Here is a 22,566-nt window from a genome sequence, read left to right as displayed (position 1 = left end):
CACTCGAAATGCCCCAGCGAAGTAATGCGAACGACCTGCACTTCGTCGCAACCCCACAGTGCCAATGCGAAAGAGCGAAACAGGAGCCGGGATACCTCCATGTTCGTGGATACCGGAAGGATGCCAAGGCAAGAACCACCACTCCTGTACACACCCCCCATGCCAATAAACCTTGAAATAACCGCAAGAGACGCCTTCAAATGCTGTTCCAGGCCTGCAATGCATCATATCGTAACGAAAGAGGAAGAGAAACGCTGCAATTTTGTCGAGATCGACGATGGACTATGCAAAACCAAAATACTCGCTTCCCGCCGTGATGGCGGTGAGGACTTGGTTGCGCAGACTCTCGTAGCTCTCGTACTCCGGCAGGTCAAGTTCTGTATCCTGTTAGCAACATCCTCATTGGAAAGTCAAGGGAGTGGCCTACGGTTAAAGCATGTGTGCGAACTCGGAAGACGATCCTTGCTGCCGTAATCACGGTGGATGTTGAAGCGACTAAACCCATTCATACCCTCCAGCTCCTTGAATCCGTTGAGTGGCACCTTGGAGGTACCGGTAACGAACTGAAGCAGCTTGGCACGCTCCTCCTTGTCGAAGGAACGGATGGCACGCCAGAACCATTGAATCTGGGGTGAGGAGGCCGTGTAGTTGTGGTACTCGGTGTTGCTCTTCCAGTCGTCGACGTCAATCTCGGGAAGACCTGAAATCAACAACTCGAGTTCTTGCTCGTTGAAGATGGCGACTAACTCGGCGGGAATGATGTCGTGGAAGCCTAGAGTTTGTTAGGATGAACATGAACGTCAGACCCCAAGTAGAACAAACTTACCCTTCAAAAACTCATCCAACTGCTCCTTCACAGATCCCGTGAGTCTCCATTCAGTCATCAAGCGAACGTATTCATGCTTGTTCTCCTCTGTAACGGGGATGTTTCGGCCGTTGGGGATAAAGTCGATTGTCTCCGTAACACCAAACTTGTCCTGCTCAGTAGAGAACGTTTCGGTGATGATGTCAGTGATATCGTTCTCCAGCATCCAGACAAGTGATTTGTAGTAGTCCAGATCAAGAGACTCCATATCCTTTACTGAGACAGCCTTGCCCAGAATGCGCTTGTAGACAGCACGACTGAAATGGCAGTCCAAGACACGACCCTCGTAGAGAGCCTTGCCGATGATGCGACCAATGAACTTGAAAAACATCAGATGTTCCTCGTTGATGCTACTGGAATGGTTGGGGTGGAAGGTAGTTCTGTCAGAAGATACGGGAACGAAGAGAGCGTATCCTGGATCGAACATTTGTCGGGAAAGTACTTGGAACCATTCCCGAGTAACACCACCAGCATCAACACCCTCCTCACCGTGGAATCGGATGCTGAGCTTGCCAAACTTCATCTGGTCGCCTGTTTGGAAGTAGAGGGACTTGAAGGAATCGTGGAAAACTTGGTCTCGACGAACGGAGAGCTGGAGAGGGGGGAATGACTGTCGGCTGTTTGGAGCCTTGGCATGAACGCTACGTGTAAAGTAGTTGCGCTTGTTGTCGAATTCAAGGACCTTCGGGTTCTTGACCAGGAGTGAGAACGTACCGGACATCAACTTGGGAGTGTTTCGGACCAAGTCGTTGAGGATCTTGCGATGCTCCTCAGTGAAGGTGTAGAACAAGCTCTCCATTTGACTATCGGGTGGTGGGCTCGTCAAAAGCATCTCCTTTCCATGTTGGGTACGGGAGATTGGCGTATCCTTCAAAGTGGTGTTTTTGCACACAACCATCAATGCCTCGATGAGGGGAAGAAGGATGGTGGCGACATTGAGCATCTGCTCTCGTTGTCTGATCGCGCTGAGACAGGCGCTGAGTCGCTCCCACATTCTACCAAAGGTAGAATTCTCGTAGAGAGAAGACAAAAGATCCTGCTTCTCTACCAGCTGGAAAGATTCGCCTTGGGCCTCGGCTTCGGTAGGCTTGTCCTTCTTCTCACGCTTAGGATCGAAGAGATGGTCAAGAGCTGTCAACACTCGCAAGAGCTTGTTCTGGTCGGAGCCTCCAGGGGAGAATTTGGCCAGAGCGACGCCTTGTATCTCAGTACCGGTTGTAGCCTTCTCGATTTGGGGGAGGAGTTCCTCCAGATCAATCAAGATGATGCTACCTAGTCCTTGTGCCTTGGAGATAAGTTCTCGTCCAAAGACAGCCTTGGCATCAGGAATAGTAGACAGGTTTTTGATTGTTGAAAGTGTCTCTCGGAATGTCTTGGAGGAGCATTCGCGAGCCACGAAGATATTGATCACCAGCTTCAGGTTGTGGTCTGGAATGACTGGAGGGTTGAAAAAGGCGATTTTCTTCTGCTTTTCTAGCTCCTTCGCAGGTTCAGATTTGGGATCCTGAGCATCCACGGAAGTTTCGCCACCTTCTGGAGCCGACTCTTGACATGGGACTTCAGTGACTGTTGCCTCAGCACCAGAAGCTTCAGCTTTTGGCTCTTCGGGCTGATCACTCGTGGTAGTCGTCGTCCCAGCTAGAGCAACAGTCTCAGCAGCCTTGGCGGCATCGGCTTCAGCCTTTCTTTTGGCCTCTTCGGCTTCCTTTTGCTTCCGTTGAAGACCTTGAAGGGGGGATGTGATGGTATTCAGGAGCGTAGAAAGGTGTTCCATAACCTTCGAACTCTCCATGATGAGATCGCGGTCCAAGAGGCTGAGCAGTGAATTAAGAGCATACTTGGCCGCCTTGTTATCCTTGCCCTTGCCCTTCCGGCTAAAGGTTCGCTTGAGGCCTTCCGCCGGGACGTTGTGCTCGGTCAAGAAGTATGCTGGAACGTGCGGATTAGTCTGACTGAGAGTTACCAGTGCATCCAAACATTGTGCCGCAACCATGAGAGGAGACACGTCAAATGTTATTTGTGCGACCGGCCCCAAGTTTGTGAGAGTTCTCTTCAGGGACGGCGTTTGGGGAGTCTTTGGCTGGGTTTCCTTTGGCTGCTTGGCTCTCAGGGAAAGATGAGAGAAGCTTCTCTCAACGGCAGATATATCGACGCTGCCCTCTTGTAGAACGTGCAGAATAGTACTGATGATCTCGTTCCTATTGTGTCGGTTCATCGAGATGTTCTGGAGTAGCGTGTAAAATGTCGTGCGAAGGGACCCCTGCAGTGACAAGAACATCAGGCGCAGTAGCGTGGCAATACCTGGCTTGTCGAGCATCTGGACAGTAGCACGTCGCTGGGGTCTCTCAGCAGCCTGACGAAGCTCGCCAAACGAGTTCGGTACGCCTCTGCGTGCATAACCAACTGGCAGTCGAGGCGGCATTCTGTGACCCCCTTGCGCAGCCGCGACAGCTCGGGCCTGGACTTGAAGGTCCTGAGGTAGCAAAGCAATTGTTGCCTCATCTTGCTCGGCGAGCATTTGATTTCTCAATGCTGGAGCTAGGTTAGCCAACATAGCTGCGGTATCCGCATCCACAACTGCAGCTGGACCTGCTCCGCCATTTGCTTCCGCAGCTGCACGGTTACGCTGTTCTCGCTCGCGACGACGTCTATCTGCTCTCTCCTGTTGCATGATTTCATCGCGGATATCATCTGGCAGCGCATCAAGGAACTCTTGATCAATGTCCGATGGCTGACCACCAGTAGCGGCGGCGGCAGATCGGCGTTCAGCAACAGCACTCATGATGACCTCTTCTCGAAGTTCATCTGGCAGTTCTTCGAGGAAACTTGGGTCAATGCCCAAGTCCGTGATGTCGTACGGGTTACCACGAATCATTGTTGTGATTCTTGGTTGATTTGCAGCAGGTGCCGCATCAGCTTCTGCGGCCTGCTCGGCTGGTTCGGGGGCTTCGGACTCGATGCCGTCCATACGATCAAGATCGGGGGTTTCCAAGTCACCTTGAGGCTCACTTGATTCCGGCTCGGGTCCACGAGCGGCAAGTGCCTCAGCTGCAACTCTCTCCGCCTCCTCTCGTTCCTCGAGTTCCTTTCTCTCTCTAACCACTCTCTCCTCTTCTTCCTTCTGTGCTCTCGCTATTCTCTCCTCCTCAACACGCTTCTGCTTCTCCTCCTCTTCCTTACGAGCCTTCTCAGCGGCAGCTGCCTTAGCGGCCCTGTCAATCTCGATGGCAGGAGGAACAAGGAGAGCCAAGATAGCGGTCGCAAGCTCATTAGCTCTCTCGATAAAGGCTGTGGGCGAGCCAAAAATAATCTTGGCTTCTTCCAACCATCGGGCGCTGGTTGACTGCGGGGCGAAGAAAGTTGCGCTTCCAGGCTCCACTACAGTCGATCTCGACGACTCCCATCTCTGTGGACGCATACCGAACATGGCTTGGAAATCAGGTGGGAGTGGCTGACCAGGTGGGGCGGTGATGTGGAACTGCAAGGCGTGTCCGTTGCGAGCAAGTTGGCCTGGCGTAATCGGTAAGGATCTGATCACTTCATCCAGCAGAGCTTCAGTTGCGGGGCTCTCACCGAACGGTCGTCCACCGATATCCAAGATTTCTCCACTGTGGCCAGCGAACGCTTGCAGCCAGCCTCCCGCAGGTCGGCTAGAAAGGTCACGGATTTGGGCCCCTGGGCCACTTCGTTGAAGTAGAGGGTTGATTCCATCGTCCCCGGCGCGAGCTGCTGGAGCACCAGGTCTGTGTGATCTGTAAGAGCCTCGGTAATCTGGTACTGCATTCGGATCAGTTCTGTTTCTGCCACCGGAATGTAGTGAAATTGAGAGTTGGAGCTGATCCAGATGGTCTTGAGCGGCCTCCATCTGTTGAGTTAACTGTGCTAACTGGAGTAACGTACCGCCTAGCGGGTCACGAGGACCGCCAGCAAAGGGCAGTGGGAATGGGGAGAATCCGCCACGAGGGCGACGATGTAGAACCACAGGGGGTTCGACGTCTTCTGGCCAGGGGAAGCCACGATCTATAAGAGACTATCAGTGATTGCAGCTGGTTGATAGGAATTTCGAGCTTGCCTTGATGCTGGTCAAAGAACAACTCTGCCTCATTCATTTCATCCTCGTCCTCATCTGCTAGGGCGCGATGGATTAGCCATGTGCTGTTTCAGTTCACAGAAATGACACATACCTTCTTCATCATCCTCTGCATACTCTCCCTGCATTTGCTCCTCCTCATCCTCCTCACCGGCATCGATGCCATCGGCCTCCATGCGTCCGATGATCTCAGCGGCCTCGGCATCTCCCGCGAGAGCACGGACAAGATGACCAATGGGACCGCCCGGCATGTCAATAGCATGCATGCCATCCTCTTGTCCAGCAATCTCGTCGTCGTAGTCCTCTTCCTCTCCTTCATCGTCAACTTCTTCTTCGCCTCCATCATCGCTCACCCACTCTCCGATCTCCTCATCCGCGGCGAGTTGTTGGATGTTTCCGACTTCGTCAATAATTTCAACACGGCCGTCATCATCTTCTGAATCATGGTCGTCGTCCTCGTCTTCGTCATCATCATCCGCACCACTTGAATCCATCTCGTCGTCGTCTTCATCATCGTCCTCCATAATGACCTCGACATCAACGCCGTGGTCGCCGTCCAGACCTTCGATTGGACCCATGCCTTCGATTTCTTCATCTTCGTCGCTGACACCATCCTCTTCGGCACCTGGGGCACCGTCATCATAGTCCATCTCATCATCGTATCCATCCTCGTACATCTCTTCGTCCTCGTCGTCCGAATCGGAAGAGGAATCATCCTCTCTGCCAGGTTCCAGCATACCCAAGGAGGAGTTGCGAAAAAGATCTGGAGTCTCCTCCCGACTCTCTTCCTCGTCAGAGAGAGATGTTGCAGACTCAATCTCGTCCTCATCGGCCTGGCCAGGTGTACTAGTGATGAGTGCAAGGTCGCTGAGACTAATGGCAGTCGCAGTCAACGTCTTTAGAGGCTTCAGGATGTACTTGACGGCGCGCTTGGCATCCTGGAAGTTGAGATCAATGTCCGCAATAGATGCGGTTAGAGCCGCGACGTAGCCCTTCTCGAACATGATACGTCTCAGCTGCTTTTGAGATGCATTGGCGACCGAAGTGTCCTGGATCCCAAGGTTCTCCTTTCCAGTCATGATGTGGTTCATCAGCTCTGCCAGAGACAACAGTTTTGCGTATTTGCTGTCCAGAGGTTCGGAGGATGCGCTGGCCTCCTTGTAAGCCTTCAGAATGTTCTCCAAGACGAACTTGCGTACAAAGAGCAGGTCGGGTTCATTATCACTGTCGTAGGCGTCGCGGGTCTTGTCGACTGGTAGCTCTCCTGTCTTGCATACAAGTGCAGTGATAACAGAATCGGCCCAGTTTGACGTGACCAGCTTCTTTCGCAAAGCGGTACCTTCGACATGCTTCAATGTGCCTATGGGAATGAGGTCAGACAGAAGGTAGCTGAGTACCGTAGATCGCGGCTTGGACGGGGTCATGGCTTGAGGTGGAGCACTGCGCTTAAAGTTGATGAACTCGATCTTTGTACGGTTGTATGACGATAGGAGTTCAGTGAGGCATTGGAGGAGAAAACATCTGTAGATGTAATGTGGGTGGTCCTCGGGCTTAAAATCCAGCTTAGGGGTGGACTTCGAGTCGGCTTTGGCATCTGCCGCATGTACGCCCTCTGTGGGAGAAGGGTTTGTCATTGGCAGATCACCATGGATGGCTTGGGCACTCTTATCGGCAAAGATCTGGCCTGGTACGGAGTCGCTGTCCTTCTCATGTAAAATCCGGCCAGCCATAAGCTCTTTCAGCAAGAAGTGGATAACACCATCGGGGTTTTCTACCACCGGCAGCTTTTGCTCATTTGCATTTGTCTTTGGCAAATCGGCCATCTCAATATCACCAGCTTCGGTGGATGCCTTCACATCTTGGATAGAGAGATCTTCCGTAGCCTGGACAGTGGGATGAACACTCTCGTCAGCTATTTTGGAAGGTGACGCCGGAGCAACTTCCTTCAAGACCAGCGATTGGGTGCTTCGGCTCTCATGGACTTGATAAGTCCAACGATTGAACTTGACCATCTCGTTGGTAACTTCCACAAAGAGTTTGGGGCTCCGCACAGCAGTATGAGCCAATCCGCGGAGGTATGCCTTCTCGTCGAGAGCTCGTGCTTGCCGATTGGCTTCCATGAACGACTTGATTTCAGAGCGCATGATCTGCTTGATGGTCTCATCATCTTCGATTATGTGACGTAGGACGATCAGCAGCGGACTTTGAATGCGAGCAGAGCTGGCACCACAAAGTTGTTTGGCCAGTAAGAACAAGCCCTGGATGTTTTTCGTCTCGCCTAGATACTGGGCCATGGGACGGCTTCGGGTCAAGATCACCAGAATACGCAAAACAGCTAACGCAAGCCCTTCGTCCTTACCGATGTGATTCAATATGCCAAGGATCGAGTCCAGAAGCTGGGCTCGCTGTGCGGGCGAGAAGACCGGCTCGGCCAATTCCAGTACCGGTGGGTCTGGCTTATCGTTGTCATCCTTGGGCAGAGTCCACTTGGTCTTCTGGGGTCGGGCATCCTCGCTCAAAAGCATCTCCACAATCAGTAAAATCTGCGAAACCCATGGGGACTTCCACTCCGCAGAATGACGGGGTGCCAACTTGATGAAACCGAGCAAATTGTCAAGATTTTCTTTCAACTCGTCAAGAGCAGCTGCGAAGAAAAGCTTGTCTCGGAGCATAAGCGCGAGAAGATTGGCAAAGGCAGCAACCTTTTCGCCGTTGGTATCCCAATCCTCCTCGCCGGCGAAGGACATAAGAGCAACAACCAACGTCTCACTAACCACCTTTCGTTGCGCGGTAGGATCTTCAGACTTATTAACCACCGCGCTAATCAAATCGGATATCTCAAACGTCAAGGTGTTGTGGGCGCTGAGTACATCAAGACACTTGTCGATCAGGTCGTCTCGAATGAGAGCTCGCTCTTCGTTTAGGTCGTCGACGGTGACACGCTTGATTGCGGATTCTCCCTTCTGAACTTCTGCAGGAGCCTCCGCCACCGAAGACCGATTTTGGGTGAAGAGGGCCTCAAGATTCGGAGGTGTAGCAGCGACAGAGGCAGCAAGCCCGGGAACAGCAGCTTGATTGAGGCCATGGTCAGTATCTTCGATACTTCCTGCCATGTGATGATCAACAGGAGTAGAGGCGCCAGTTGAAGTGCTGGTTTGAGCACTCGAGGAAAGGTTCGATGCAGGGATCGAAGGTGGGAGATCGCCTTCCGGTACTGGATTTCGCTGAAATGCATCCAGAGCATACAGCTTGCAGTAATCCATGGCGAAAGAAATGTTATTGTTACAGCGGTACAAGGCCTCTTCTGCAAATTCTTTATCGACACCGGGATATCCAAGCAAGATCACCATGTGTTCTGGAGTGATCTTCAAAGTCTTGTGGGCGGGTTTAGCAGGAAATACCGGCTTATCGGATCTCTTCAGTGCATTGCTCTCGCAGTCAGCGAGTGCAATGGTTCTAATAATGTCGATGAGCTTCCCTGCAATATCACTCAGGCCCGTCTCAAGCAGATCAGATACCCAAAGACTGCGGACGAAAGGAAGAACAGCCATGCGAAGCTCAACCAGAAGTTGAGAGGGCGAAAACTGGTCTACACGGAGGGCTTGTCCTCTCTCTCTAGGCAGCATAGACATGGTCTGAATCGCTTCGGTCAGGTTCCGTCCGTTGACTATTTGGCTGTAGAGGCCAAGTATGCGCTCGGTACCTTGCGTAGCAAGTGTGACCTTCGTCTCTTCTGGGCCAAGCGGCACTGCCTTGAGAATCTGAGCGGTCTGGCCCTCCGGAATCTTGTATGAACGAATACAGTGAGTGAATTCTCCCAGGATATGATTCAGAGCCTTGATTCCGTTTTGATCCTTGAAGGCTTGCAGGACGATGGTGATAGTCTGGACTGGTCGCTCATTGTGACGAGAAGCTGCGATAAGGTCAGTAGTGGTCCAGAGAAACACTCAGGCCGACTTACATTCGACCAACATGTCATTCAAAACTGCAATGATTCCTGACCAATACGAGTAAGTCTCCGAAGAACACTCATCATCAACTGCAGCCAGTTGCCCAATCATCGATTCTGCCAATGCTTCTGCAATACTTAGATGGCCCTGCTTCAGGAAGGAGTCGGTGGCTCGCTTTGATACCAATGCCTTGCCAAGGGTCTGGAAGAATGGCTTGATAACCTTGGGCATCTTCCCAAGAAGGTATTTCAACGTCTGGTAGTTCTTGAAACAAGGTGAGCTTTGCTCGGCTTTGGACACCGTCTTGGGTTTTGCAGCAGCTAGGTCTACAGATGTTGAAGGCTCTCTGATGGCTACGCTAGAGGTATTAGTGGTATCAGCTGACTCACCACCGACGGGTTCCTCGGATGTAGATGTAGAAGTCTCGCCTTCGCGACTGGCATTTGCAGGAGATTCTCCAAACCCAGACTCTTTCGTACGGGAGACGTGCTTCCAATAGTCGGGTACGGACTTCTGCAGGCGCATCTCTTCTCTCAGGGAAGCACCTAACAAGGGACCTAGAATGTTCACAAGGCGTACGTAGTAGTCTGAGACATTGACTTGCGAGAAAACATTGTTAGTGTTTCGATGGTTGTACGGCGATGGTTGAAAGGTTGCGACCATCGTAGGAATTGAAGAATGCAGGAACACAAGCGCCTTCACGAACTTGGTGCCCCGAGCAAGAAGCTGAACGTCGGCCGATTGTCGAGCTTCCGAATCGACGAAAGGGGCAAAAAAGGAGCTGGAGCCAGTGTTGGAGATAAATGGCTGAAGATCCTCGGCAGCCTTCAGGGCGCTCTGGATCAAGGATGGCATCACCAGATGTGGCTTTGTCTCGGCAATTAAAGAGATGACTTGATTAAAAGTGCGGCCGCCAGTTGACTCTGCGAAGTCATAAGAGAGGCAGTCAGAGTGGGCCATGCTCAGAACATATGGTAGGCCACCTTTGTTGCAGAAGTCAGATCGTACGGATGTATTGCTGAACATGGCTGAGAGGAATGTAGCAACTGCGGTAATGTAAGGGGTCATGGAAACAGTTGAAGCTATGTCGACAGGGCCTGATGCTACACCTTGTGTCGGGGTCGATTCAGCATCCTCCATTTCCACATCACCGCTATTATCAGCGGCCTTGCCCTTGCCGAAGCGGTCGACGAGTGCGTGTGTGATTTGATCGTTCGCAATGACAGGCTTTCCCGACTGATCCGTAGTCCATAATTTGGCTCCAACCTTATTGTTTGCAGCCTTCGTCTTGCACAGGTGATCCACGCGGGCGACCATGTTCACAATCGATGTCATGATCGCATCCTTTAGGGGAGGATGATGGCGCATAAGTTCGTCGAAGCTGCCGCCAAGGCTACTTGGTAGCTCCTTATTTGTATCCATGCACTTGACGTGCTCCGGGCTCTCGAAGATCTCGAAGAAGATTTCGAGAGCCTTAGAGGCCTTGAACATTTTCATACCAGCGTTATTGAGACAAATAGCGCTGAAAGCCTGAGGTACAATGTTGATGGTTTCGGATGTTGGCATGATTCCCCGAGCCAAGGAGTTCGCACGCGGAGCCTCAAGCATAGGCTGCGTCACAGGGAGCACTTGGTATCCCTCGTAATCGTCGCGACGGGCCCCCTCATCGTCGGATGCCGGAGAAGGAGTGTCAGTCGCAGCAGATTCTGCCGCGCTGTCGCTGCTAACAGCAGATTCTTCACCCGCTGGCTCGGAAGGCTTCGTCAGTTCCGGTGGCATTACGATGGTAGTTCCAGTGACAGCCTCGAGCAGACCACGACTGAGTCCGGCCTCGGCGATGACTGCAAAGCTGGTTGGCTCGTTGTTGATAAAGTCGTTCAGAATGCTAACCGCATTGGTCCAGACAACAGATCCGTAGACACGCGCGTTGCCAATGATCTGACGAAGACTAGCCAGGAGGGTTGACGAATCGATCAGATTTCTTAAGAGCCGGTCAAAGTTCCCACCATAGCCACCCGGAGTAGCCATCATATGATGGACGAATTTGAGGACCCATTTGAGAACCTGCTGTTGGAAGAATGCGACTTCGTAATCGACTGATGCGGCGCGGTACTTGAGGGGAATACCAGCCCCAGAAGATGCAGTCCTAGCCGCGACCGCAACCTCGTGCACCATCAAGTCCGACACAGCATCAAGTCCATCGGCACTCACGAGGTTCTGAAATGCCTCGCGCGTACTGTACATCAGAGAATCGAGGAACGTAAGCACCATAGGCTGATATCGCTCGGCGGTAGATGTCCGTAGAGTGATGACTTCTAGCAGGATAGGTATCAGTCCTGCAGTGACTAGGTTACCCGCAGTGTGTTGACTGGTGCATAAATTGGACAGCAGCGAGAATATAGCATAGCGCCACCCATCATCGTCGTCACGTTGGGCGCCCTTGTCCTCGGTATTGAGCTCTGCGACAGCTGTTCTGACCACGTAGAGGAGCACGCCGTGATTGACGTTTGTGTTGAGCGCAGCGCAGACCTCAGCGTTCTTGAATTGGTCCGTGATTCCTGCCAGTGCATCCAATGCGCCGAGTGCCAGGGTTTGAATGGGTCGTGGAACCGCAACTTCACCTTCAGCGGGTGGGTGTACTAACTCCGCGAGTTGGGATATCAGCTGTGATCGACGGGGCTCCTGCTGGTCTTGTTTCATGAAGTCGTTAGCGAGGAAGCTCTGTTCTGACTGCACATAGATCAAGTTCGTAATGGCCAGCAGTCTGATGGCGAGAATTTGACGTCGCGTCTCCAGGGAGGTTGACAGAGCATTTGCGACACGGAGCTTGTGTAGAAGCTCGTATCGCTGATCGGGCTTCAGCTCAGACATGTTCTCAGCCAGGACCATATGCATGCCATCAGATCTGATCTTCGAGCCAGCGATTTCGATGTACTTGTAAGGGTCACGAGCGGGATCGCCGCTCGCAGTAGCAGGAAACGTCGAAGTACGGGGTAAAGTTGCTGGCGAGTCGGCGCTTCCCGATTGCCTATCGGTTCGCTGTTGAACATGGGGTCCTAAGTTAGACCTCCGAGAGGGTGTCGGAGTTGCTGGCACTGCCGGAGAGTGAGGTGTAGGCGGGTTGACGATGCCATTCATGTCTGGTTCGGCTCTGGTCTCGAATTTAATCATGACGTCGCCCCATTCCTCCCAAGATGAATCGACCCTTGATTTAGGATCGAGTCCACTTTTCACACTCTTCGGGCTTCCACTGACACCAGATCCTCCCTTCACCATCGAGGCAAAGTCATTGGCATAGACTTTTGCAGACGCAACCTTCTGCGGCGAAGGGACGCTGAAGATGGCCTTTTCCTTGCCTTTGACACTCGGCGTGGCAGGTGTTGCGGGCTGCGCAGGTTCTGCGGGGCTGGTCACAGTCTTCGAGAATGGCTGAGCTAGTTGCAGAACCTTCTCCAGGTTGATGTTGTAGTGACTGGTCAGCAGGCTGTTTGCGACGTTCCGAATTGGGATATTCGTGCGCTTCAAGGCGGCGCTATAACGCTGTGCTAATTCCGACGCCAGCTCCAGGGTGACCTGTATGAGGGAAAGCGAGGTTGTATTTAGTACGTGGTTGAGATGCGAACTGCTTGCGTAGATGGTCCGGTTACCGCAGTTTCGCATTAGCAATGTCGAGAATCTCAGAACCGACTCCACAAGCTCTCTATCTCCTTCACTTGAATATCCAAATTGGGCCAGGTATTGTCCGAAGTTTAACCCGATCGGTGCTTCCTTCAATGAGTTCTCTAAGAGTGAACATCCAAAGTCCTCGGTCTGGGGCTCCACCAGCTTGTATGCGGCGCAGAACATGGCAAGGATGTCGTCAAATCGGTTGAGCAGCGGGATCCAGTGATACAGGTCACCCCGTGGAAACGGCCATGTTGTTGGGAAGGTCGCGAGGTGTTGTGGGAGGAACTCTAAGGGTGCCGCGCACGCAGAATCGCGGAATTCCTTGACATAGGGCGACTGATTGCGCTGTTAGAATCGGATCCCCCATACGGAAGGAACTTCTACTTGCCAGAGACTCGGAGTGCTTCGTTTGCATAGTCTTGGTTATGCGGACCATGTTGGCGTTGGGAGCGGCAGGACCGCTGAAGTATCAGTTTCGACCCCCTCCGCTGCCTCCGTATCTATCGTAGCTGTCGACAGCTTGCCCGGGGGGCGAAGGAGCGTCCAGGATGGACAGCCCCGAGTGTGATAGGGTAGGTGTGTGGTAATCGCAGAGTAGGGCAAGTCCGTTGGTATCGATCTGAAGGTAGCCGTGCGGGATCTGCAGATTAGTTTTCACAATGAATGTATTCAGTTTACCTGCTCGCAGTCTGAAATTCACAGTCCCTGCATGAAGGGGAAGAGCTGGTTGGCGCGTTTGATGACGAGGTGCGCGTTTGTAGTACAGAAGTTCTGGGGGTTGAGCCGGGTTGGGTTGGATTGGGGGTAGTGGGAGTCGAATGGAAAAGAGCGTGATGAAGGGAACGGTGCAGGCGCCCTTCGCGGCTCTAGGTTTCGATGACTCGGCACGGTATGGAGAATCTGGTATGAGGTACCAGCACTCTTGAACTGAGGTATTCGGGATGGTGAGCTGTAGTTGAGGTTGTTGATTGTGGTGATGTTGGTTGGTGGGGGGGGGGGGGGGGTTGAGAAAGAGCAGAGCTTAGGAAGATCGATGGGCTGCGGATATTCTCAGAAGGTGGAGCCCGTCGCGCTAGCGCAATACTTTACTTGCCGTACTATGGTCCAAGCTTCAACAGGGCGAGATCGTTTGACAACACATTCATTCCAACTTTTATTCACCACATAAGCATAATGCGTTCATTCGACCATTTTGCTATTTTATTTCCGGCGCTCACTTAGTTTAGTGGTTTCGTCATGAACTCGAGCTTCTGTTTTTATCTACGGATATTACCATCTATCCTTATCTAGAGCTACAATACTCGTATGTCGAGAGCGAGAGCGCGAGAGCGCGAGAGACAAGAGTCAGAAGACTGGCTACAAAAAGGAAGTAAACATGACATCCATATCGAATTATGGGATTACGATAAATAAGCTAATAGGTACTCTTTGATTAGCGCAAAGAAGCCGAAGCCGAAGCATTGAGGTGAAAGTCATATACCGGTAGCCTTTCTATATCAGTGGTATTGGTATAGCATCCATCGATGGCGGATTGCTCTGAAATGTCTTTGACCAGCGGATCGATTCACAAGCTGAGCCTGCAAGCTTGGAAAAGCCAGGAGACTTTGCCAGCCAGTTCAACTTCTGCATAGAGCAGACTTTGGCTCAAGGCTATCTACCTACCTTGTATGCAAGTGTATACAAAGCACCTATGATTCCTATGATCTTCCAAAACCTCACTTTCGGCTCGGTCCAAGCTCCTATTCCCTCTTCATCACCAGGTTCTGGCTATTCCAACGAAAGCGTCATCGATTCACTTCATGTTTCACGAAAGCAAGCCTCCAAGGCAACTACTACTACTACTATTACTACTATTACTACTATTACTGCTACTACCAACTGGCTACCTTGTGAACTACACGATCCTGATTTGATTCGCCCTCCAATAATACAAGAACAAAAAGAACAAATATAAGAACAATTTACAGACATCTTCTGTCAGCCTCGTCTCTTCTGATTGGACAGCCTCGTCAACAAGGCTGAGCCGTCGTCACCACACAATCCTTGGTACCGGCCGGTACTGCCGCCACTTCTCCCATTCAAGCTTCTCCTATTTAAACAAAGGTTCCCTTGGTTTCCTAGACGTTTTGGATGTTTTGTTTACCATTACGGTACGCCTGGCAACTTCAACTTCTTCATCTTCACCTCCATCTTCCCCGTCACCGTTATTCCATGTGACCTACCTATTATCGATCACAAGGCTGTGGAAGAAAGAGAAAGCTTCGAGGGGGGTCGATAGTCCAGATGCCCCCAAAGAATTGCGTTACGTGGTCAGTAGAGGCAGTCTTGCCCCTGGCAATAGTGATATGGAAGTCAAACGCCTACTCAGTGCCTATACAATGCCTACTCAATGCCTACTTCCAAGTATGATAGTGGGAAAGACTGACTACATGGAGGACGAAATAGCAGCCGGCAATAGGGATGCTCACGGTCGGTGGCTGGCTGGCTGGCTGGCTGGCTGGCTGGCTGGCTGGCTATACGGAGGGTGTGGCTGAAGACCGGAATTGCAAAGGAGGGACCAGGACCCGGACCCGGACCCGGACCAGGACCAGGGAACGGGAACGGGAATGGGAATGGAATGGGAATGGAAATAAGAAATTCAGCTGAGCAATGACGGACTTGAATAGGTATGCAGATAACCACCTGAAAGCTCGTTGGAAGAATACGAGAAGAAAAAACAGAAGAAGAAAAAAAGATAAGGAAAAAGAACAGAAAAAAGAAAAGAAAAGAAAATTACTCGAGTTCACCCCCTTGCCCAGCCTCCCCAGATCTCGGTAGGTTAGGTGAGCTCCGCCAGCACGGATTCCCATCCGACCTCCAGTAAACAAGTACTTCCGGTAAGTTCGTACTTCCTGGAAAATAGTCGAGGCCGACACTTGCCCATCACCAGGATCTCTCTCACTTCTTCTCACCTCACCTCACCTCACCTCTCCTCTCCTCTCCTCTCCTCTCCTCTCCTCTCCTCTCCTCTCCTCTCCTCTCCTTTCCTCTCTCCTCTCCGCTCCGCTCGCTTGCTCTCTCATACACCCACTCACCACCGCCACCGCCCCAAGCCAAGCAAGCTATACTCACTCAACCTCAACCATCATTCTCTCCTTTCCCATCGATCATCTCACACCGGATCACACCCCATCGCATCCATATCATACCATCCTCGGGGGAGACTCAATCCTTGATGGCCTTGACCACTCTGTGACCCCTCACCGTCTACGCCAACACTGCTTATTCCCTTGCAGGCTCAGGCTCAGGCTCAGGCTCAGGCTCCGGCACAGGCACCAAGCATCATGTTTGACGCGGAGCATAAGGAGAAAGGGGATGTGGCGTCGGTGAAGGAGGACACGAAGCCGGACTCAGATGTGGACGAACATTCGGATACCGATCCTTCAGAAGTATTCCAGGTTGTCCATTCAGATGCGGACAATTCAGACCGGGAGACGGTACGTTGAATCACAACCCCCCATGGTGCTGCGACCTCGCACAAAACCCTCTTGAACCCTTTTGGCTTCGGTGCAATTGAGTGGCATGACTGACTCTACGGCCCCCACCAGGATACCTTTGAGGATGCAAATGATTCTGCGGCCACCGAACCCCTAGCCAAGAGACCGTCAATAGAGAGGACTCGGTCTCTAACGAAACGACCAGATTCCCCCGCGGAGAGTGCTGCGGAGGGCGTGGAGGACCATCCCCCAGTTCCTGCGATGCCTGGAGTCGAGGTCAAGGAGGAGGTGGAGACGGAACACACGAAGCAGCCAGAAGATGCAGGAGAGATGACGGACACCGATATAGAAGCAGAGTCAAAACAGCCCAGCAGCCCTCTGTTAACCTCCCACCGCATATCTTCAAACGCCTCCCTGGATAACGTGAACCTGGACAGTGTGAGCTTGGATGAGGATTCGAGACCCATACTGCTAGTCAAAATCAACGGTAAGCTTGCCCAGCTTTCAATTCGGTGGACGAGGGATTAACGGAGTCACCCATCGCAGAATCCCCGAAATCTCCTCCTCCTTTAACATCCCAGAATCCTGCACCGGGCCTCCAAGGACTCTCTGGGAGTCTCCCCTCCGTACCGTGGGGTGCGCCTCCCCCACCATCCCCTCTGAAGGAGGCCAGCATCCCGGCACCATCTCCTCCCACCCGGAGGTTGACAGGCCCCTTCTCCTGGCTCTCACGGAACACGACGCAGCAGAAAGAAACTTCTCCCTTACCGCCGCCAGACAGCCATGCTCGCAAAAATACCGCCTCCTCGATTGCTACCATTGGCAGCAACCCGGAGATGATGTTAGGCAAGTTAGACGAGGGCGACGAAGGACATGATGCCGCTGCTCAAGGGCGGCCAGCACGCAACAGTCTGAGAGACAGATTCAAACTATTGCGGATGAGAGAAGAGGCCGGCATTACTCCAGTTCCAGATGACGAACACGGGGGACCAGGCGGTGGTGGCTTGACAGGCATACTTTCGCGGGGTGCCAATTTTAGCGCTGGTGCCCTCATGAGCCCTTCAGCAGATGAGAGATCGCTCAGCCTTCAATCCCCATCCTCTCCGCTCCCTCCCGTAAGTCCAAATACGTCTCCGTTCAATCCTGCACTGGCTCCTGGTACTGCTTCTGGAGTATCTGCGGGACCATCGCCAACTGCTGAACCAGTCGATTGGGATTTGTGGCAAGCTGTCGTAGACGAAGGACCATCCGCAGTTGCGAGGACGAGTCCAGAAGAGTTGAACCGAGCCATTACGAGTGGCATACCACAAGCAATCCGCGGAGTTGTATGGCAAATCCTGGCTCAGAGCAAGAACGAGGAACTAGAGAGTGTATACAGAGATCTTGTAAATCGTGGGACCGACAAGGACAAGAATCGACTTAGTGGATCGAGTGGAGCAACCAGTGTGGCATCTAATGGAGAAAAGAAGGACGAGACGGTCGCCTCATCAGCATCTTCCATCCACTCAGACCACTCGACCCCAGCCACGACCATCACAAATGGCATGCGGTCACCCTCCCCACCCAAGGACCCAGATGTGCTGGCAAAGGCTCAAGCCGTCGCTCTAGCTGTGAAGAAGAAGAAATCTAAGGAGGATGCAGCGGCTCTGTCGAAGCTCGACAAGGCTATCAGGCGGGATCTCGGCGCCCGAACCAGCTTCTCCAAGTTCGCTGCTAGCGCTGGTCTTCAAGAGGGCCTTTTTGGTGTGTGTAGAGCATATGCACTATTCGATGAGGGGATCGGATATGCGCAAGGCATGAACTTCCTTGCCATGCCTTTGCTCTTTAACGTGGGTCTACCAGTCTTGAGAAGTGTTCCCTCTCACTAACCATCATAGATGCCCGAAGAAGAAGCCTTCTGTTTACTCGTACGACTGATGAACCAATATCACCTCCGCGACATGTTCAAGCAGGACATGCCCGGGTTGCATATGCACCTGTATCAGTTTGAGCGCCTTCTAGAAGATTGTGAGCCTGCCCTGTACTGCCATCTCCACCGTCGACAAGTTACCCCCCACCTCTACGCCACTCAATGGTTCCTTACCCTATTCGCCTATCGCTTCCCCCTCCAACTCGTTCTCCGGATCTACGATCTCATCCTGAGCGAGGGCTTGGAAGCCATCATCAAGTTCGGTATCGTCTTAATGCAAAAGAACGCCGCCGCCCTCCTTGGCATGAAGGACATGGTAGCTCTTACAACCTTTCTCAAGGACCGCGTCTTCGATGTCTATATCGACCAGGCACCGTCCCCAGGCTCTATCCTGGAGTCGGGCTTCTTTGGCAGCTCTGGTGCAAGCATCGACAAGGAAGTCTACCGAGCCGATCAGCTGATCCAAGATGCATGTGCTGTGAAGGCCACCCCCGAGCTGCTAAAGACCTACCGCCTGGAATGGGAGGAAAAGACTCGGCTGGAGAAAGAGCGCGAGGCTGAATTGGAAAACCTAAAATCCAACAACCACTCCCTCCACCAACGAGTCCGCCGCCTAGAAGAGCGCGTCGAGGAGCACGACACCGAGCACGCAGCCCTTGCGACCGATCTGGTCAAGACCAAAGTGGAAAACGAGGAACTGCATGACGAGAATGAAACCTTAAAGTTGCAGGTCGTAGAGCTGAAGCGGGTGATTGAGAAGCAGCCCGAGGAGGTTGAGGCCAGACTTCAGAGCGAGATGGACCGCCTCATGAAGCGGAATCAGGAGGTACACGAAGAGAATACCCGATTGGAGGATGAGATGGCCGAGATGGAGCAGACGCTGGTGGCGACCAAGATGCAGTATGCGGAGATTAACGCTGCGCACGAGACGCTGAATCGTAAGTGGATGGATTTGAGAAAGGCGCTGGGCGATTAGCCCGCTCGGGTGTTATTCTTTTTCATTTTCTTTCCTTCTCTTCCGCCGCTCCTGCTCCAGGGCACATTTCGACTCGACTACGACTACGACTACGACCTGTTCAGCCCGCTCTTTCCAGACTTTTCCAAGAGCTTTTCTCAGCCGATTACGATTTGGCTTAGCGACTCGACTGCTTACACATACGCTTACGAACGAATAACTAAGCACCCAACCTCCCTCGACTCGACACGGCGCGTTGCGTTGCTTTGTACCTGTGATATCCTCTTTCTTTTCGCCTCCTTTCCTCGCCGCTCTCCAGCTTGCGCGGCTGGTCATGTATGGTACGAAGTGTTTGTTTTTGTATGTGCATAAAATTCGTTATACAACGCGGGTCTTTCTTCCAAGCGGCATTTTTTTGCGCGGGTTGAACGAACGGCGGGTACTCAATGGCGAGTTCTTTCTCTTTTTCTCCTTTTCGGCTTTTTTTTACGTTTCTTCTCTCTTGCTCCGAAGCACGAGCCAAGCTGGGGTAGTGGCAACGCGGATCGGATCGACTGCTGGCCATTAATTATATTGTATGCCTGGGAGCATGGAGTATGCGCTGCATCGCCATGCAATATGCGCTCGCAAAAAAGTCAGCGGTGAGTCGTTTTGGCTGGGTAAATGTGGAGAAGAGAGGAGAGCAGAGGAGCGTCGGATGGGGGACAATTTTGTACATAGGGCACCTCTGCTCCGTCGGTACCCTATTACTCTCCGACATGGGCACAATACCACACCTCAAAACCCGAACGCGTCGCAATGCTTCCATTTGGTTTCTCCTTCTGTCGCCTCTTCCTGTATACCGCTGGATTCCCTTCGGTTCGTGGCGTGGACGCGACGCCGCCAGGCAAAGGAAGGTAGGTAAATCTATCTACCATCTCGGTAGCGGGTTCTTGGTCCCTTGGATACCGGCCAGCTGTCTACCTGCCTACATATCTCGTTACCTACCTACTTCGCTACCTTCCTACCTCCCTACCTCCCTACTTAACTGAAGCAGGTATTGCCGTGGGGCAATCGCACCCACACCCACATTCCCGAACCGACCGACACACATGCCTGCCTGGTGATCTCGCATGATGAACTCGCTACGAGACGATTAAGCGAGGGAAGAGAAATAGTTCTAAGGAAAAAAAATCATGTTGTGGTTTCAAAATCTATTTTTCGATGCCACGATCCCACCCCCCTCGTTTCGTCGCGTTTCGTTTCGAAACCAAGCTTTTGCTTGGGACACGGCGCCGCCACGGGAGTCTGTGGGCCCGGTCTTGTCGTGCATCGGGAATGTCGAGTAGTAGTGTACCGTTGCCTGGGGCCGGGAAGAACCCCCAGCCCAGGTCGACGTCGACGGGGGCTGTTTAGCCAAGTGTCGCGGAAGCTTCACTCCTTCGCCCTCGCCGCTTCCATCCCGGTTTCGTGGGGTATAGACGACAGACGTGTTGTTTTCTTTGGATCTCCATGCGAGCTGCAAGCCAGGAGCTGGGGATTGGGCTGAGACTGCACATGGCACGGCTATAATAACTTGTCTTCTCCTCCTATATCGTTTCTTTTCTTACGAGTTTAGTTGTTGTCAATTTGTGTCTGTGTATTTTTTTTCTGTAATTTGTTTTTGAGCTGTTCCTGTCCTTTGTTCCCCTCACGTCTCTCTTAATCTTATTCTTCTCATTATTCTCTTCTTTTCTTCCTACTTAATTAATCCTTGGTTGTCTCGCAAGCGAGATCAATAAACCGAACGCAGAAAATGTTCACCTGTACCCCCTTCTTCTTCCTGGCGGCGGCGTGGGCCACGGGTGCATCGGCGCAGACGGACCTCACTTCCGTGTTGGCTGCAAATAGCAAGATGCTGAGCACATTGACCGGTACGTACTCCGCTCTGTTTTCGCTTCACCCTCTGATCGAGTCGTACTTGATATTAGGCCTCCTCCAAAACAATCCTACGCTGGCCGACAACCTTGACAACTTGAGAAACGTTACCATTCTCGCACCCTCCAACGATGCGTTTTCCAAGTTCATGTCGACTTCTAACGGGGAGGCCACGACTGGCAACACAGCTAGGGTGACTGCGCTTTTGCAATACCACAGTAAGTCGATCTCTTCTCATCCTTCCCCCCTCAACACGCGTCCTCTCTGCGGCATCTCCTTCCCAATGTCTTAAATAGGATTGATACTGAGCCATCTCCCCCAAAGTTTTGAACGGCACCCACAACTCCTCCGGCATTACCACCACCCCCGCCTACGTTTCCACTCACCTCACAAGCCGATCCTACACCAACGTCACAGGCGGCCAAGTCGTCAGAGCCGAGAAGACCAACAACAAAGTCACGTTCATGAGCGGGCTGAAGGAAATGAGCACCGTGACCAAAGGGGATATCACTTTCAGAGGCGGCACCCTGCACATCATCGACAGAGTCCTCACGATACCTATGCCTGTGTCGCGGGTCGCATTAGATAGCAATCTGGTACGTACTCGCGGGCGTGCCGTGCCGAAACCTCTCTTTCTCAAATCTCTTATAACGCATTCCATGAAATCCGAAAGAAAAAAACCCCAGACCAAAGAGAGAAAATGCTGATCGCGAATGTCTCAAAAAGTTGGCCCTCGCCGGGGCTCTTCGCACTTCCAACCTCGTCTACGCTTTTGACAACTCCCGTGACCTGACTATCCTCGCGCCGTCCAACACGGCCTTCCAGCGCATCGGCTCCGCCGCCTCGGACCTGACGAACGACACGGGCGCGCTGAGGACCATCCTCGAGTACCACGTCCTGAACCGCACGCTTGGCTACGCCGGCAGATTGCGGAACAGGGACTACCCGAGCGTCATGGGCAGCCAGGTCCGGGTGCAGATGGAGAACCGGAGGACGTTTGCCAACTCGGCCCAGGTGGTCATCACCGATATCCTGGTGGCGAACGGCGTGATGCATGTTGTAGACAAGTATGTTGTTCTTTATCCTCTAACCCTTACCTTGCCCATCCCATTCTATCCTATCCTATCTTATCCCACTCTACTCCACCCTCACTCAGCAAAACGAAGCAACCAACCAAGCAAGCAATAAAAAACACACACATACAAAACCTCGGCTAACCCCCTGCCTCCAGCGTCCTTAACCCCTCCAACACTGAGCAGAGCCCGAACCCGACGGCCACCACGCAGTCCGTCGCCTTCCAGGGCGTCACCTCCGTGCCCTCGGTCCCGTTCACCAGCGGCGTGTCCGCGACGACGACGGCCCCGAGCGCAAGCACCAAGACGGCGGCCGCCGTCCGGGTCGAGGGTGCCGTGGGCGTCGCGGCGCTGCTGGGTATGGGCGTGGGCGTGGGCGTCATGGCTGCGTTTTGAGTTTGTGGAAGCGGGTGTATGGTGGAGCTAGTGAATGGATATACAATATGTATGATGTGTACGTGTTGTAGTTGTAAAATGTTTTATTTTTTCGGCCTTGGGCCTGGCGTATCGATTGGATTGGTCTGGATCGGATCGGATCGGATCGGATCGGATCGGATCGGATTGGATTGGTATGGTCTGGTCTGAGTCTGGGGTATTGGATTGGTCTGGGTCTGGCTTTCTCTTTCTCTTCTTCTTTTTTTCTTATAATATATACAGATTACTACTACTACTATTACCACTACCCT

At 52.5% G+C, this 22,566-nt stretch overlaps 3 protein-coding genes across 3 annotated transcripts; 2 read left to right on the top strand and 1 right to left on the bottom strand.

Moving 5' to 3' along the window:
* Nucleotides 1–282: 282 nt before the first annotated feature.
* L3040_006805 (uncharacterized protein) lies at nucleotides 283–13,007 on the bottom strand (the record flags this gene model as incomplete). The annotated part of the gene is made up of 7 exons (XM_066156042.1): nucleotides 283–377; nucleotides 428–772; nucleotides 827–4,885; nucleotides 4,938–4,991; nucleotides 5,050–8,868; nucleotides 8,917–12,907; nucleotides 12,960–13,007. The coding sequence occupies 7 exons, from the start codon at nucleotides 13,005–13,007 to the stop codon at nucleotides 283–285; spliced, it is 12,411 nt and encodes a 4,136-aa protein (XP_066010861.1).
* A 2,887-nt stretch (nucleotides 13,008–15,894) lies between these two features.
* Nucleotides 15,895–18,932, top strand: L3040_006804 (uncharacterized protein; the record flags this gene model as incomplete). Its single annotated transcript, XM_007290476.1, has 4 exons — nucleotides 15,895–16,047; nucleotides 16,159–16,534; nucleotides 16,594–17,876; nucleotides 17,925–18,932. 4 exons carry the CDS (start codon nucleotides 15,895–15,897, stop codon nucleotides 18,930–18,932), a joined length of 2,820 nt encoding a protein of 939 aa, XP_007290538.1.
* A 1,753-nt stretch (nucleotides 18,933–20,685) lies between these two features.
* On the top strand, nucleotides 20,686–22,276 carry L3040_006803 (uncharacterized protein; the record flags this gene model as incomplete). The annotated part of the gene is made up of 5 exons (XM_066156041.1): nucleotides 20,686–20,803; nucleotides 20,861–21,025; nucleotides 21,132–21,403; nucleotides 21,534–21,874; nucleotides 22,039–22,276. The coding sequence occupies 5 exons, from the start codon at nucleotides 20,686–20,688 to the stop codon at nucleotides 22,274–22,276; spliced, it is 1,134 nt and encodes a 377-aa protein (XP_066010860.1).
* Between the last annotated feature and the right edge of the window lie 290 nt (nucleotides 22,277–22,566).

The sequence above is a fragment of the Drepanopeziza brunnea genome, assembly GCF_022702325.1.
Source record: "Drepanopeziza brunnea f. sp. 'multigermtubi' strain 214-2 chromosome Unknown ctg12, whole genome shotgun sequence".
Lineage (NCBI taxonomy): Eukaryota > Fungi > Ascomycota > Leotiomycetes > Helotiales > Drepanopezizaceae > Drepanopeziza > Drepanopeziza brunnea.
Note: the sequence above shows the minus strand (reverse complement) of the source record. Positions and strands in the feature narration are given on the sequence as shown.